This window comes from Acanthaster planci, linkage group LG02, assembly GCF_054643075.1.
Source record: "Acanthaster planci isolate LZ-2023a linkage group LG02, COTS_SCS, whole genome shotgun sequence".
Taxonomy (NCBI): Eukaryota; Metazoa; Echinodermata; class Asteroidea; order Valvatida; family Acanthasteridae; genus Acanthaster; species Acanthaster planci.
In genome coordinates, this window is record NC_141778.1 from 11,755,695 (window position 1) to 11,772,800 (window position 17,106).

The window sequence follows — 17,106 nt, forward strand, 5'->3', positions numbered from 1 at the left end:
TTTGCTCAAATATATGATAAATATTTGGGAACTAGGCACTCTCTAAGAACCAGACAAGTATGGTCACCATTTCAAGCCATTAACTTTTTTACTTGCTCCAATCTCCATAGCCTGTGATGGTCTGTGGTCATTCCATCGAAGTTAACTTCACCAGTGACATGACGTGCTACCTCAGCACTGGCCAGGTTTGTCTGTTACAAACATTGATCCAAGAAAACTTCCTCGTCCTTATGAAAACGGGAAGCACAAAAGAAGACCTGTCTTTGGAGAGCAGTGAGCGGGTTTATCCGACAGCAGCATCAGCACAGGCCGGCAAACAGCTGAAAGCATCAAGTGAAGGATACCCTGAAGGTCGTCACACAAGAAGGAAATCTGCTCCACCTGTGGACAGTGGGCTAGGTAGTGAGGACTCCACGCAGGTAGGAGGGGTCAGAGTTCAGAAGCTCAAGGTTGCAGTGCAAGGGACACCAATGCAAAAGATTCCGTCTTCTTCTTCAGCGCAAGCCCAGAAATCTAAAAAGATTTCCAAATCCGGGAGCTTTACTCCGATGGATGCCTTAATCACGGCAGGCAAGGTGTCCGTGTTCTTCTACTCTTGCGTCAACACTACCAATTCAGACTTGGCTCAGTTCCAAGAGTTGGAAACTGTCCAGTCATTGCCAACAATCAAGGAAAGGCAGATGGAGCTGCAGCCATTTTTGTTCGTGACCGTAATGCAACCAGCTGCCATATTGTCCCTGGAACATTACCAACAAAGAGCTGAATTCACTATGTATGATTTCACTGTTGAGGGGGCCTCTGTGAAGCACGCTGCCAGAGGTAAGTTGGTTGTCACAAACTTGTCGTCAAAATTTAACTTTCTTAAGTTATTTGATGGCATTTTTAATTGAAATGATAGATTCTACATCATCTTAGTATGCTCTTGGCTTTTTCCTGAAATTTTTGAAATATTCAGTGTTAAACAAATTAACCATAGTAGTCATTAAACAACTTTTTATCTACCAAACTGACCAATTATATGTCCCACAGTCTCCAACATTGTTATCGTCTGTTTTCCACGAAGGGAGGCTTTTTTTTTCAAGTCCATTGCAAAACTGCTCTTCATGTAGGTCTGAAGGTTATTACGATTTGGCCAGTTTTGAACGTCATTTCTCCCCAGAGCTGTCAAGCACTCAGCCATTGCCCATCCCAGCTGACTACACTGTGTCCTGGTTGGAGACTTGTCCGGGGGAACCACACCCTAAGACTGGGGTACGACCAGCTCTGCTGACATTTACTCTTACTGACTGCCTCAGTAACCAAGGTAAGCTTTGTCAAGAACTTTGTGATGCCATGCTTTTCTCAGAACCCCAAAGAGATACTCCGTACATTTTCCTGAGGAAATTTTTTTTGCTTTTCTAGATCTGCCTCTGTCTTCTAATTAAACTTGTATACTCTGTAAAATTGATGACGTCATGTGGCTTTTGTAAAAGGTTTTGTGAGAAGTCACATTAACAACTTCAGCTGCATTCATTTGTTTGTGCTACTTTTTTGACGTCCAGCCAGTGCTAAGCTTAAATTTGCCCGGCCTACCAAAGTGAGTTTCAGCCTCAGTAAACTGGACCAGACAGTTGCATTTGTGAGACGTCTCATTCCAACCAAGTCCACTCAGATATCAGCTGAACCCGTGGCTGAGAAAGATGCTGTGTCACAAGATGGCGCTGTTCTCATACCAGGTATGTTGATCTTCACCGACCTTTGAAAGTTTCGTGATGTGCAACTCCTTTTACACACCAGGGGATGAGATTTGTCCGGATATTGTAAATTTCCAGATTTAAAAAAAGAAAATGTATTCAAGGTATATAGATTTTCTGTTTGGCATGGCTGTATCCAAACTGTAATTTTCCAATTTTTGCAAGAAAGTGAATGCAGGACTTGTTGAGGTTGAGGTTTAGAGCATTTATTTGTTTATTGTTACTCATGCTTGAAATGCAATGGAGTGCCCCTAAACTGTTGGTATAGATGGTGTTATTAAACCATTTGGGCGCAGCAGGAGCTCCTGTTTACATGCTTGCCCTTTACTGTGTGTGTCTTCAAGAGCCAGCCTTTTGAGGAAGCTGTTTCATTTATTGGTTAAACGAACACTGTATACCAGCATTTAGCCGATGCATTTTCCGTTTACCGGATATTTCTTTAGCACCGTTCAGGTTTTATCACAATTCATAAGCCGTGGCTTTGAAGTTCAGTTGATCAAAATAACTCATAAAGTTATTGATCACCTTGGAGATTGCCTTGGATCTCTCAGTTGATGAAAGCCATAAAAATCCTTGGAAATTTTCTTTGCTTGAATGTCAAGTGGTGACTAGGAAGACAATATATTTTGATTTCATTTGGGAAAAATCAACAAGCTAAGATAGTGTACACATTTTAATATTTGAACTATTCTGATGGAGGATTGAAGGACTTAAGAGGTATGTTTTTATGAAGAACTACAAGAGCAACTTTTTCTTCTAGATTTTTAAATCTCCTCAAATCTCTCCTGGTACACTCAGCCAGGGCTCAAATCCAAAAACAGCAGTCAGTGAAATCGAAATTTTAAACTGTGTCTTTATCTTATTGCTTTCAAATTTCCAGTTTTACCCCACAATCTCCCTGCCATTGCCCATGGCAACAGACATTCATCCAGCCAATCACATCACAGCACCCGTGACGATGCCCTGGATGCGCTCTCCCGTGTGAAAAGCATCTCCTTGGAGATGACGGAATTTGTGGTTGTTATGGCAACAGTACCCAATCCTGATTATCCTCATGTTGTCTGCTCCTTTGGTGACTGTCAAGGTGTTGTCGATATACAAAACAACAATGGTAAGATGTTTGTTTGTTTATATGCTAATAAAAGTATGTTGAATTAATTAAAATGATCTGCTTACATCCCTTTTTACGTGACCTCAGTCTTTCCATTTTGGTTCAACTGTAAAGTGATATTTTGTAAATTCTTTTATATTAGGGATCATCTCAGAAATTCGTGGAAAACTCCAAGTGGAACAGCTGCTTGTGAAGACGTCAATCCGCCACAAGACGAGACCTTTGATTGGTCCGTTCAACCTGAGCATAGATACTAAGGGTCACTTGTTTGGCCCTGGCAGTCATGTCGAAGATTTGTCATTGAGTCATATGTCAGCTGGAGTCAGCTTGGGTCATGTGACTGTGTTCCTGGGTCAGGAACATTTGAACTGTGTCACACTGATGCAGCAACATGTGGCCGAATATTTCACCCAACAGGGAGCGGTAAAACAGTCAAATATTTCACTTCTTAAGGTCAATATTTACTTATTCACTAACCAAAATAGTGGTTTCCATAGTTATGCACTGATGTTGGGATCATCTTCCTTTTCCAATTATCATAATATGAATATTTAATATTTGTCTATTTAGATGTAACATGTATCCACAAACCAACACCTACATGTATACTGAAGGTCACTTTCATCATATTTCTGTATTTTGTAAGGAGCAGGCATCTGCGGAAGCCAAGAAACCAAGCACATCCCAACATGCACCAGCCTTCCGGAGGAGCCTTCCTCAGGATGTGATATCTCAGCAGCCAGACCGGCATTACAAGGACGATTTGAGAGCAGGGACGTTCCACTATGTCAATGATCGAGGTCAGATCTAAAGTCAACATACTCCCTCACCTGAAAAGGTTCCCGTTTTCTGATTTTGTTTTTGGAATGAGTACTTTGTGTCATATATTCAACTTGCTTTTACTGTTTCATTCTTTTGTTAGATGGAGTTGGTCTTACCCCAAAGCCCAATGAAATTGTCTTCACTTCACTCCCCCTGGAAGACAGCACCAAAGGTCATTGGGGGTCTATGACCTGGTGTTACCCCGAGTCTAGGATCCTGACTCACGTGTCTGTTACACCGATACCTCTGCATCAGGCTGGTGCCGCTGACAGTGATCTCACAGCAGAAGAAGAGGTCAGTGCTTTTTGGTAATACAGTGGAAATGAAGTGTTGGCAGACTGAAAAAATGTCCAACCCCTGCAAGGAATTCAATTAGAGAAATTGCTTAAGTGGTCACAGAAATAAAAGACAACTCAAAATTTGATTGACAGGAAAAAGGTTGATCAAGTGCTGCTTTCTTCAACTTCCACCACTGTGTCCTAGGTTCAAATCCCACTTAGGCCAACATTTGGTTTCCACGCACTCCATTATTATACTTTTTTCGCAATATCTTTTTTGAGGGCAGGGTGGGGTGTCTTTGCCATCTTCTTTCTTAGTTTCTGAGGTTCCTTCAGTCATTGAACTTCATGCACTCAGTTGAAATGATGGAATCACTTACATTGGTTCCAGGTACCATGCACACTTGAGTACTGGGATGATCTCAGGCAAGACTTCTGTGTCTACCGACAAATGTATGTCTCAGAGGTCCACTCTTATCATCTCAATTTGCCCGGATCATCTGACAAGGCATCCAGGCATGCTGTGGCATCACTTTGGAGAGTCCTGCTCAACAGCGTGGCCAAAGACAGGTGAACAGAATGGCTAGGACGTGGTCATCGTGGTCATGAGATCCTCAGTTCCCGATGAAATCTTTTTTGGAGTTTCCTTAATCACCTTTTCATTATAAAGAGAAAATAATTTGTGTATCTGTCATTCTTTTACGTTTATTTATTCCAGAGTCAGTGTTCTAACGTCTGCCTGTGTTACTGGTTACCAGTTAAAATGTTAGCTAATTTATGATACCTCCAACTGGTTCCCATCAAATACGTGGGTTTTTTTTCTTTGTCTTTTTTTAGCGACGAGGAGCCATTGTCCCTTCGGGATCACCCAGGCCTGATCATATCTCCAACAGCCTTAGCTGCTTCCATGAGGGTGGATTCCAGCTTCTCGGCTCACCTTCTGCCTGGTCTCTCGTTAGGATTCAAGATGGAATGCGTCGAAGTCAGGCTAGCCCACCACACAGACACGCTTGGCAAAGGTTGGTCTCTCTACATGTATTTGTTTTATTCATCTTTCACTGTTATCTGCTCTAGTTACTTATATACAGCGCCAAGCCGTGCCAGATTTCTTGGCTTATGCGGGAAATAATGTGTGCCCCTATGGAAGCCATTGGCCAGCAGCTTAGCTATTTCCCGAGATGTGTGTGTGTTATACTGGCTGTAGCCAAGTAAATTGGATGGGGCCCCAAGTGTAGTGTGCGGCACCTGTAGTGGAAACGTGCATACAACGGAGCTCCACACGTTGATTTAAGGACAGTAGCACCACACTGTACCACATGCTGTTGCAAGATCACGTGTGAGTTTGGTGTTGGCCCTACTGTACTTCAGTGGCAGATGGCAGTGGACATTTCATCAGCAACTTTACTTCACCAGTGTTAACCCCTTAACGCCGGCAGATTGCTACAGCCACAGCCGTGGCTCTGTATGAGGATTAGTGCATACCACACATACATTCTATTCATCATGCACCTACGGTTTCAATATGGGCCTGCTGCTAGACAGGGCTTTGCATACTGGGCACACCGCAGCCCAGCAGTCGCGGTCAAAAGAATCGCAGCATTAAGGGGTTGAATTTTCTGGCTTGAATTTTCTACAATGAGAATTAATAGTGATGACCCTGCAAGAGGTTCTGATTAAAATAGAGGCCACTTGGGGGAAAAGGATTCCAATTTTAAATTCTGTTGCATATGCTCGTCAAAAAGTAGAATCTTGTCAGTTTCAAATTGATGTTTTAGAAGTTAGCACAGATTTTAAAGGTTGCTTTGTGGGTTTGAAGGTTAAACACTCTAGCCTCGTGTGGGCAACAGCGTTAAATGTCAAATGTCCAACACAGGGATTCAAGGGAAGTGTTTTTGAACGAATCAGAATAAATTGAGTGTATCATTGATACCCACCGACCTCTTCAGCATTTCCATAAATCCATAGTCTTTTCAAAATGTGTGTGAATTATGATTGCTGTAGTAGATGCAATCCTAGTACCTCCAATTTATCATCCGTTTCAGTTCAGACTGAATTTGAAAAGACAATAGCATCTAATTAATCTTGTCAGGCAATGTTAATTGGGCATGCGTGGCTTATAACCTGGTTGGATGAATAGTTGACAGAAACACCATCAGACGTTTATAATGCAAAAGCACTATTGAGAGTGAAAAATGGCAGTAATGCCCAGCAGCCTGGTCTCTTGTTCCGATTACGGTCTTTTGTTACAAAGCCCACTTCCCTTTGTCCCATTTCGGGTTTCCGGCTCTTTGTATAAAGCCTACATGCTCGAAAACGGGTCCCCTGGCAGCAAGTGGTTAATAAGCCATTTACGAGTTAAACTTGAATAAAACCTGTTACACTGAGTTATCTGATTGCACATAAACATAATGATTTAAATTCCCCGGACGAAAGACACTGTTGCTATACCTCATAATTCAAGGCAAGCTTTCGCATAGCGACCACCATCTCTGGAATGGACCGGTTCCTCTGTGCCCTTCTTATCCATTGATGAGAACAGTGTATTGTTGCCAGGCATTTCGTATATAACCAAGCACAAGCTTGCCCCAAATCACGAGGTATAGCAACAGTGGTTTTAGTATGGAGAATTCAAATTGTCATGTTCATGTGAATTTGAGTAACTCAGTGTACCAGATTTGGGTCAAAGTTAACTCGCAAAAGGCTTATTGGATTGGTGTATGTGCATGTAGCAGTCTTAAGGCTGGAAGCTTTCACAAGGTCCAAGGCAGACAGTGAGACGCGATCACAGTTTCATTGAATATGGTTCCTACTCTGACTCCAGGAGTTGATGTCAACTCTACATCTAATAGTTGAGCCTGAAATCTCACAAGTTGCCTTGGCTATGTTTGTTATCATTCTGGAGGTGCTTATGATGTGTCTGAGCTTTGTCCTTAATTCAGTGATGCTTCTCACACTTCGACGTGTGGTCAACCTTGATCACACCACAAAGAAGTTTGTGACTTTTCTCACCTTCTCCGATCTGTTTGCTGGGTTGTGCTTCATTCTTCAACTCCCAGAAGCAATTGCCAAGACTTGGATGCTGGGGGATTTTGTGTGTGCTGCTTGGGACGCATTGCAGTTCTTCTTCCAAACTCAAAGCATACTCTCGTTAAGCCTTCTCACCTTGGATGGTAACATTGCCATCACCCGGTCCCTGCATTACCCTATGATTATGAATGTTTTAGGTCAAAAGTCACTCTGTGTTTTGTCTGGATTTTGGGTACTGCATGGGGAATGTTGGTGTACAGGATTTTGATACCAGTATTGTTGTACAGAAGGGGCTGAAATTATGCATTTGGCTGTCAGCTGATGGGAGATTTTACTTCAATGTGACTTTCCTTCTACTTGTCCTTATCACACTATTTGGCCTATATGCACATATTTCTGTTGTTTCACGCCACCATGCTCTACGTATAGCTGCCGAAAATTAAGCAGGCAGTGGTCATTTTTGTCAGTGGATACTTCATCGCATGAGCGACCGATTAGCAACCACTATCATCATCATTGCAGGCACTCTTGGGGTCTGCTGGATCTCCTCCATATGGTCAGATAATTGGTCCAGGCATTACAGGAGGACATCATGATGTACAGAAGCTCCTTAATTGGCAAGATCACAGATCCCCTGTTCTTGTCAAATTGCTGGCTGAATGTTGTCATCTACTACCTGCACAACAGGGTCTTACAGCGAGTTTTAAGCAGTCTACTTCCATCTCGGCAACACAAATTTTGTCATTGATGCCTTCCGTAGTGCCTCCTGTGTTTTATTGACAGAGAAACTAACTCACTTGAATTAACGTTTTAGTGCACCACAAGTTTTGAGAACCCTCGTACTGAAAATTTGCCTGATGCATTTTCATCTCAGAAGAACTTCAATTGCCCATCCTCTGAGGAGAAACTCAGTGGACTTAATCAGCAAATACATATTTAATTTCTAAGATCTACAGGATTGAGGGGCTGAGGCTTATCATTCCCCTTTCCTTTTTTTATGTCAAACCTAGCTCAAATTACCGGTGCCTCATTGCAACCAACTTTTACATTTATTGTGTAGCACAACCCAAGTGGCTGGAACCTTTTGTGTCGGACAACCTTTCTCCTGCTGACCAAGAAATTATGGTCATTCGACTGGACTCATCTGACTTGTTTCTCAATCATTGGTCATCTGCCCTTGTCAACACCCATGTGCAGGTCAGTGTTTGCCCATTCTCTGCCCTTTTCTTGAATTGCACATGTCCAAGAAATGTACATGTATTTAGACTTAGCAAGGACATTTGAGGTCATTTTTCTTGACGACAGTTGTGTAAATGCAGTAGCAAAATGAAGCGACAGGTGAAATAAACTACAGTAATGCGGACATATTATAGATGGCGACCACTGTCCAGTGTGACCTCCTGACCTACCGAAACCTCACCATGGCAACACTGCTGCATCCCGCGAAGACCTTTGCAACCGTGGATTTGAACTGGAGGGAAAGTGTAGAAGGTCATGTTGATCTCGGGTCAGTCAAGGTCAGCATAGGTCAACAAGTGGTGCATTCTCTCAACATGGCTGTTCAAGCCATGGCCCAGGTGGGTTTGAAGATGCTTTAGTTGGAAGGCTTAAAGAGTTCGCAATCTAGATTTATTTTTTCAACTCCCATTCTTGAAAGGGACATTTGTATCCAGGTAACCATTTTATGTATTTACAACTTCCACGTTGTTTTTAACCCCTTCGATATGGAGGACTGCTACTACCGCACCATTGTGTGAGGATTAGTGCATACCACACATACAGTCTATTCACCATGCAGCTGCTGGTTCAATGGGGCCTGCTGCTGGACAAAGCCCTCCATTCAGGGCATACCACAAAATCAAATAATCAAAATAATCATGGCGTGAAGGGGTTAATAGAAAAGGGCCTTGATTTTTCTTATGTGTAAACAAATTTTAATATCCAATTTTTTTGCACAGGCTCTGATCTTAGGATATTTGTAAATCAGAACAGATTTGTTTGTCTTTTGACCATCTTCAGGTCAACTCAATCAACAAGGAACGCCTTCTTTTCTGCCACTACGCCATTTGCAACGACACCGATGAAACTCTGCGATTTGGCCAGGTCCACACAGACGAATCCATCGTTTTGCCCAGCAGGAAAGTCCATGAGTACAGCTGGAGAACTCACAAACACCACAGACAGGTAGGTTCAGATTTTCCGGATTCTACCAATTGTGGGTCCAGGTATCTCATTTGATAGAGCACTTATTTCCTCTGATTAACCTCGTACCTTTAGCAAACCACCAGTTTTTTCAGAACCCATACCTGCTCCCCGAAGGACAGATTCATAGGATGTCGCCTCGGTTTAATAATTGGAGATGTAAAGGGACGCTGTTTTTGATGCTACTCAATTTGAATCGTAACACTTTGACTTTGGATGTCGACCTTTGACTCTTGGAATCGCATTGGTTGCAATGTAGAGACTACATGTTTGCATTGAGGGCTGGAGAAACTGGCGATGGTCCGAACCCTTCAGTCTTGACCAGGAAGGAACGATTGTCCGCTCGCTACAGCACAAAGACCGTACTGCAACGCTGTTCATCAAGATCAAGACAATATCAGCGCTACAGAAACAGGTAAGAGATGAGTACATTGATATGTACACTCACACATTATGATAGACAGACTGCCACCCCTCCTCCCAGAAGCCTGCTTTGTAATTGCTTTGATTGGACAAAATCTACCTCTTCATGCCCCTTAAAAATGAACTTTCCCAAAGAATCTTGAAAACTATTGGATGCATTTAATATGTAGCAAACTTTACAAAGAAATGAAAACGGCCTTGGCAGGTAATCTTTTGTAGATACAGATTACCAGTTCTTACAGTAAAAGCAGCACTGATGCTTTTTTGCATCTTTCAAAAAATAGCATAAGACTTCCATCAAACAATAATTCCTGTCAAGAAATAAATAAGTATCCACCTCGAACAGAAGCACCCCCTCATCTTTTGAAAAGAGTCGTGTTGATTGAGAGTGTTCATTGTGTTGGTAGTGATCTGACTGTAATGTGTGCTTTTCATAGTCTTTCATAAACCAGAGAGCCTCTGTTGCCGAGAGACGTGCAACCTCTCTTGGTCCAGCTCGAGGCTCATAGTGAGAGAATGACCAGGAAAGATGAATTGAAAGACAAGGACAGTCTAGTCCAAAGTTTGCTGCAGACGGATTTAAAGTGAAAAAAATTCCCCTCTGTTTCTAGGTTATTTTTTGTGGCCAACACTTCTTCACCAATGCCCTGAACCTGGACCTTGAGATACAACTCATCCAGGTGGCCAGAATTGGTAGTCAGGTAATTGACTCCAAACGCTTCTACAGCCTGCTAGCCAATAGCAGCCTTCCTTCCTTAACCTGCAGTAGCAGTGACATCATTGGTGTGAGAGTAAAGCTCAACAAGGAAGGTGGTGATTGGTCAGAACAGTTTGCTACTAGCGGAGAGATGAGTCGTGAGCAGTCTGTTCTTAAGGTATTATCATATTTGTTTAGGTATGGTCAGTTTTCCCGAAATCTGGATTCATTTAGCTCCTGTTTTACACAGACTAAATTTACAGATTGCTTTGGCTTCTGTGAGTAAAACTTTCCTTTGGTGAAAGACAGAATGTTGTGTTGAAATTAAGAAAAGCTGTTTCAAACAAATATATGTCTGTGTTTGAAGGTTTCTGACCAAGATGGTGTGTATTACTTCATGTGGTGTCGCATCTTTGAAGAGGAACATGAAAACCATGTACAAAGACTGGTAAGTATCAATATGAGCTTAGTATATATGTGAAGTGGGTTAGGGTACAAAAGCAAATCTATGCTTCACCCTTTACCTAAATGTTGTTCTTTAACCCTAACCCTCCTCAATCCTTCACCTGTTGGAGGACTGAGGAGTGTTAGGGTTAACGTGTTAACGTGTGTTTAAAAAAAAAGGAAAAAAAGGGGTCACTCTGATTATTGAACCTTCCATTGTATTGTTGTTTTACCAATTTTTTACATATTTACTAAGTTAAAGACATTGTCTGAACTTCTTGATCAATTTGCAGGTTCTGCTCAGCCCTTTGTTTATCGTCCGCTCTCATCTTCCCTGGCCGACAATCATGAACATAGAGTCGACCAAGCCTCCTGACTTCAAGGTTATTCAGGTCAAAGGTCGAGGGTCTAGCCAGTCAATGTACCAGTTTGCATCTAACACCTGGCACAGCCTTACATTCCAACTTGGGTAGGTTAACCTTTCCTAGTTAATAGCCAAGTGAAAAGAAGAAATGTACACGTTTATGATGAACTAGTTTGAAATTGCTTTAGTAATTCGGAAAGCCGTTTTATACAATGTAGGAAATATGTGTCCTGTGGTAAGCAAAGTAACGTTTTTATTTCCAGTCCCCAATCAAGTCCATCCAACCCACCTATTACCATCAACACGGACACGATCGATCAGCTCAGCCTGGGGTTGTCCACAGACAGTGAGGATGCCTTCCCAGTTACCCTGGAAACCATCACTAAGCACTGTCAGCATCCTAACCTCACAGAGGCGTGGCCCTTCAACCATGTTGACTATGATAGGTGAAAAAAGCAGTCCAGTCTGTATTGAAGGTGTACAAATATTTTGGTTTGTCAATTTAGCAAAAGCAGTGAAGCAAAGTTAATCTGAGATTGGTTAAACGGACCCTGTTTATTTTTGAGTGAAACTTATTACTTATAGTTGAAGAGTCGAACTATTTTAGTGAACAAGTTTAAGGGTTTGAATTTTATCAAAGACGTACTCCTGTTTAAAGGTACCCTGTGTTATATATGTAGTGTTGCTTGAAACCTCGTGTTGGGGCTGTGAGTTTGGGGTTATTTGAGGGGTGTTCCATTGTGGGCATAGATATTTATTCCTTACCAAAGAATAGTGGGTGGATGACCGTCTTGCTTAACAGTTTCTAACACATTTTGGTCATGCAAGAACAGTGAGCTCAGCAACCATTTAAATATGTGTTTTATGCACGTGATTGCATGCAAAGAACTAACCTTGTTCTCATCTCATTGCCCTAGAGACGGCATCAGTTGCGAATCCTACAGTGACTTGCCATCAAATGAAACTTTTTTCAGCTCAAAATACTTGAACAGCACACCCCGTAACACTGAAGTCCCATCAGCCCTTCAGAATGTCCCTGGTGCCGATGCCGGGTACAAACCAAACACCGACCTGCAGGTGATGACGACACGACTGAGTCCCTACCTGAACACCATCATGGTGGATGTGTTGCCGTGGTGCTTAATGGTCAACGAGACAGATGTGGATATCGACGTGATTGAGGACGGCAGTAAGCTGTTGTGTCTGCCGAGAGGAGAGACGGTAGCCCCACAGCGATTCAAGGTTTGGATTCTGTATTTGCAGATTCACTCACTGAGGCTTCCATCTGAATCTTGTGTTTAGAGCAAGTTATGTTTAGGGCACTGCTGTTTGGAAATATATGAACACATGCTGACAAAGACAGCCGTAGCTTTGGAAGCCCATTCCTGACATGGCCCGTTATAGCCAATAGCATTGACTGTTTCCCTGGTACCCAGCCATTTGGAGCAATCCATCTACACATCAGTATTCTTCCATTAATAGTGAACAGCTGTACCTATATCTATACCTTTTCCAAGGATTTCGCCCAGGCTGTAAGAAAGTTGGAATTTTTTCCTCTGGAAATCATTCCAAAACAGTCTGCCTTGGCATAAATGAGGAAGCCTTGTGTGTAAGTGGACTGTTTGACATAAGTTTCTTCGTAAAAATGTTATGCATTCTTTTCGGAGTTCTACTTTCCATCAAATTTAATGAACTTGCATTTTTTAAATTGCTTTGTTGGCGGATGTTTTAGATTGGTACCTTTTCACACATTTTTAAAAAATCCAACAGGAAGGCTTCTATCTGCAGCTCAGCAAAGCCAAATACACAACCAGCAACAAATCCAAGCTTATCCGTCTAGTAGCGGCCTCTGTCCCAGCAACGACCCATGACCCCTCAACTATGACCTTGATATCAGAGGGGTACATCCACATCACACTATCTGTGCAGAGAATGGGAGTGGCACAGAGCAGGGTAAGTTAAGAGGCTCTTAGTGGAGGAATGTGCTGCAAAGTGTTGTAAAACTGATGTCAATGAAAATCTCTGAGATGGAATAGATGAAAATATGAGGCACATTTTTTGTCTGAAATGAAAAAGGGTCCCTTTACTACCAAGTATCACCATTTGAAGCAAGATATGGGACGGAGAGAACCTCCCCCCCGCCTTTGTGTTGGACATTGTTTGATCGGAATCTCAGGAATTCTTTACAGACTTCTAGGGGGGATGTGTTAGGTAACAATAGTCTAGAGTGTGTATAGGGATTGGACAGGTAAGGGGGGTACCCCTCCGTCCCATATCTTGCCTGGTATAAGTATTACTGTCCAAAAGCAAGTGAGATTGTTATTTTCCAAGTCACATTTTGTTCTGCGTTTCAGATTCTACATCTTACGCTGAGATCAACTGTCAAGCACAACATCAGAGTTATCACAATTTTGCCTCAATTTGTGCTTCACAACACGAGCAAGAAAGCTTTGCTGTTGAGAGTATTTGACTCCTTAACATCTGATAAGGTGAGATCAAACCTGAAATGAAACGTGTTATTTCCAGCAGTTTGATGTCCTAAAAATGACCTTTAGGTCATTCTATAAATAAATGTGAAGCCAAAGGTGTGGCACTTTATGTTACTGTTGCATCCGACCTGTTGTAATTTGACGTGGAAATATCATTGCTATTGACTCCAAACTTTTTTTGCAGGTAATTTGCATTGTATAGTCACCCCTGGAAATTAAAAAAATGTGTTCTAAACATATAACATCCCTTCTTGTATGTGACAGGGACACAAAAAATTGGACGTCAAATTTAAAGAATGACCTCCTCTACAGGTATTAATTCACTTTTTAATATTATTATCTTCCACAAGCAGGTTGCTGTGCGGGAGTCTTCACTGCAATCTGTGTGGGTTCCTCCAGCTGATTCCACAGAAACCTACATCCCCATCACACAGTGGAACGTCCCTTCTGACAATCAGCCAGTGGCAAATTCTCACCCACAATCCTCTGACACTCCAGACAAAAGCCAGTTTCTCTCAATGGCTCTGGCAACCTTAGAGGGGACAAATAGGAAAGCAGATGTCAGAGACCCAGCCAACCAGGAGCAGACTCACTGGAGTAGATGGGCTCAGCTGGATATTTCTAGACCAAGGATTCCGGTGGCAGTACCTGTGAGCATTTGCTTAGAAAATTTTCAAATGTTTTGCAGGTTGATATTTCTCTTCAATGATTAGTTGCTGGACATGTTTTGATGATTTGAAATGGTGGTACCACATACCGTTCACTCCACCCGCCCCTCCCCAAACAGCATGGGAATCTGGATTGTCCTACATACATTGAAGTCAGTTCAATGTTGTTATTTTTGACAGATAAACCAAATTTTCAGCCAGGCCTCACCCAAAGCAACTGCCACCACAGAAACCGTTGCCACGGTACCCTTGATGGCTGTCTTGGCAGAACAGGAAGGGGTCATGTACGTAACCGTTGACGATGACCCCATTCCACGGGTAACCATTGCTAACGCCTGCTCCTACCCACTGCACTTCGGGCAGAGCCAATTTCAAGACACTGATCAGGGTTAGTAACAGCTTATAATTATCTATAAACAAATATAAATATATTGCAAGTCGGACAGAAACAGTTGTCTTTACAAAGTTTCAAAAACTGTGTGGTTAGAGAAAAAAATGCTGTTGAAGTCAGTTGGAATATCTGAAAAACTAAACATGACTTTTATCATCATGAGGTATCAAGCCCCATGTTTCTGATCCTCCTGTCTCGTATGTTAGATAAATCTTAATTTTATCTTTTCACAGCAGAGGTTCTGGAGCAACTCTGTGCCATTCCTTCAGTTCCTATAGTCCTTCCCCACTGTCTTGTCCATTATGACCTCCAGCGGCCAATACCTGGGTCATCTTCAGATGGAGGACAGAGATCATACACCCCTCATCTTCATCTATGCCTTGGAAGTTTCCTGGGATTAGCTATCAGCCTTGAGGAGCCACGAGGCCAACATAAGCAACAGCGAGAAGAAAGAAAGGTACGTCACAGTTTTCTTTTTTATCCAAGATTTTTTGGTGATTAGATAGACCCATCTCAACAAAGCTATGTCTTCCCCTAACATAGCGTGATTTAATTGCACAATGAAAAGCAGTATTTTGTAATCTTATGTGAAAATCTTAATTTCCAACTCTTTGATCAAATCATAGTCTGCTGATATGATTTGTGACAGAGATCTTCCATATTGCCTGTCCATCCATGCAACTTTTGTCCCAACGTGAGAATTCACTCCAGACAGACTCAACTACCACACTGATCTGAGGTTTATTTCATATCTTATTTTGTATCAGAGCAAGTACTCATGGAGTGAGGGCATCCGGTTAGCTACAGACAGCAGAGAGCAATCTGAGATAGTGTCCATGGCTGGAATAGGCTATGTTCTTGTCTCCAGTCACTATGTGGGGACACAGTTACAGATCCGTGTAGATCCTCTCAGCATGGATGTCTCAAAAAGTGATGGCAGCGGTGGGATGCAGTCGTCAACAGAGCCTTCTGTGAAAGCTGAGCCGAACTCCTTGCTGGCTGTCGGGATGGAAGATTCCAATCTGAACAGGGTTAAATCATCGCATTCATCATTAGAAATGGCAATGTCATCCAGTTCGCTCTCACAGTTGCAATATAAATTCAGATTATCCGCAGGGTGTGTCGTTGTCATGGTCATGGATGAAATCACCGATCTTGTTCAGACGTCAGAGATGCTTCGCATCACTATCCACGACATGAACCTTTTGACTTTTCCGCTTGTTGAAAGTGGTACAAAGAGCCCTGTCCAACAGCAGCAAGTAGAGCTTTCTGCCCGGGCATGCCAAGTAGACAATCAATTATACAAACAGGCTGGGAAGTATGATTTTGCTGTTATCCTTTGTGATCAGGAAGACTCAGGAAGGTCTAGTGAGGAGGAGGTACCTTATGATGGACCCATAGAGGAGCTGGCAGCATTTTGTTGGCAACACCACACACTCGTCTCTCGGGTTTTACTGGAAAGCTGCTCGGATTTATCATTCAGTTTAGCTTCTCTGGAAGTAGAAGTTAGACCCTTGGAACTTTACGTCGAAGATCAGTTCCTGTATGATATCCTTCTCAAAGCTCAAACCTTCATTCCTGCCAAGTCTCGTGAGCCAAATCAAGCAATCACAAGCCACAGATTTCCAGCCAAAGTCCGCATTGCCAGCAGTACCCTCAAGGAGCCAATCAGCTTGCGACACTTCCTGATTCAACCAATCAGATTATTTGCAAGTGTCCACGCCTCGCTGAAGTTGTTCATTGCAGCTGATAGCACACCATTGTCCTTCAGACAGTTTGACAGTGGTCCGATGTTTGCCACAACAAGGCAACTAGCACAAGCCCTAACCATGCATTATACATCTGGTGCACTCTTCAAAGCTGGTGAGTAGACGCCAGAAAAGTAACACTCATCTTTAACATCTGTTAAGTTGAGAAGCATCTCAACAGTTAACTTTTTCGCATGTCATCCAGTCTGATATCATGAATACACTCTCAAAAGTTTTGTTGGAACGCTACCAGAAGATGTATAGTAATATATCTGAGTTATATTGAACTTCTTGGGGTTTGCGCTCAGGTTGGGTGCTGGGATCGTTGGAGCTACTTGGAAACCCTGCTGGCTTGTTGCGTAATGTCGGCAGTGGTCTGGCTGACTCTGTCATGCTGCCATATGAAGGGTTGACAAGGGGACCTGCAGCATTTGTTGCCGGGGTTACCAGCGGGACGTCATCTTTACTTCGACACCTCTCTGCAGGTTGGTTTGTTTGTGGAAATAACGTCATGGGCTTAGTACATGTACATGCTGTTGTTCTCTTCAGTCAAAAGGGAGAATTTAGCGTGAAGTGAGGGCACTTTACCGTAATCCAAGTTTCTCATGCTAGCCCAAACCACTTTATTTCACACTGCTGAGTATAATTATGCCCAAGTAGCCTCAAGACTTTGTAAAACGGCAAAACAGTGCTTTATGAAATCACCTGT

The 17,106-nt window shown here is 42.6% G+C and overlaps 1 protein-coding gene and 1 pseudogene across 9 annotated transcripts in view; both read left to right on the forward strand.

Moving 5' to 3' along the window:
* The window catches only part of LOC110978255 (intermembrane lipid transfer protein VPS13B-like), a 34,197-nt gene that overhangs the window by 13,871 nt on the left and 3,220 nt on the right, over window positions 1-17,106 (forward strand). For 2 of the 9 annotated variants that reach the window (XM_087149091.1, XM_087149092.1), the window contains exons 21-45: window positions 111-819; window positions 1,160-1,303; window positions 1,542-1,715; window positions 2,614-2,844; window positions 2,987-3,297; window positions 3,491-3,644; window positions 3,767-3,960; window positions 4,336-4,514; window positions 4,782-4,963; window positions 8,032-8,168; window positions 8,345-8,548; window positions 8,991-9,155; window positions 9,433-9,588; window positions 10,208-10,471; window positions 10,661-10,741; window positions 11,031-11,206; window positions 11,365-11,547; window positions 12,019-12,343; window positions 12,872-13,054; window positions 13,456-13,590; window positions 13,941-14,240; window positions 14,439-14,646; window positions 14,883-15,106; window positions 15,417-16,512; window positions 16,706-16,882. In XM_087149091.1, coding sequence (XP_087005217.1) covers window positions 111-819; window positions 1,160-1,303; window positions 1,542-1,715; window positions 2,614-2,844; window positions 2,987-3,297; window positions 3,491-3,644; window positions 3,767-3,960; window positions 4,336-4,514; window positions 4,782-4,963; window positions 8,032-8,168; window positions 8,345-8,548; window positions 8,991-9,155; window positions 9,433-9,588; window positions 10,208-10,471; window positions 10,661-10,741; window positions 11,031-11,206; window positions 11,365-11,547; window positions 12,019-12,343; window positions 12,872-13,054; window positions 13,456-13,590; window positions 13,941-14,240; window positions 14,439-14,646; window positions 14,883-15,106; window positions 15,417-16,512; window positions 16,706-16,882 — 6,292 coding nt within the window. The remainder of the gene's footprint in view (window positions 1-110; window positions 820-1,159; window positions 1,304-1,541; window positions 1,716-2,613; window positions 2,845-2,986; window positions 3,298-3,490; window positions 3,645-3,766; window positions 3,961-4,335; window positions 4,515-4,781; window positions 4,964-8,031; window positions 8,169-8,344; window positions 8,549-8,990; window positions 9,156-9,432; window positions 9,589-10,207; window positions 10,472-10,660; window positions 10,742-11,030; window positions 11,207-11,364; window positions 11,548-12,018; window positions 12,344-12,871; window positions 13,055-13,455; window positions 13,591-13,940; window positions 14,241-14,438; window positions 14,647-14,882; window positions 15,107-15,416; window positions 16,513-16,705; window positions 16,883-17,106) is intronic. The other 7 variants (XM_087149095.1, XM_087149093.1, XM_087149105.1 and 4 more) reach the window with 7 other exon arrangements.
* LOC147799897 (histamine H2 receptor-like) lies at window positions 6,826-8,025 on the forward strand (annotated as a pseudogene).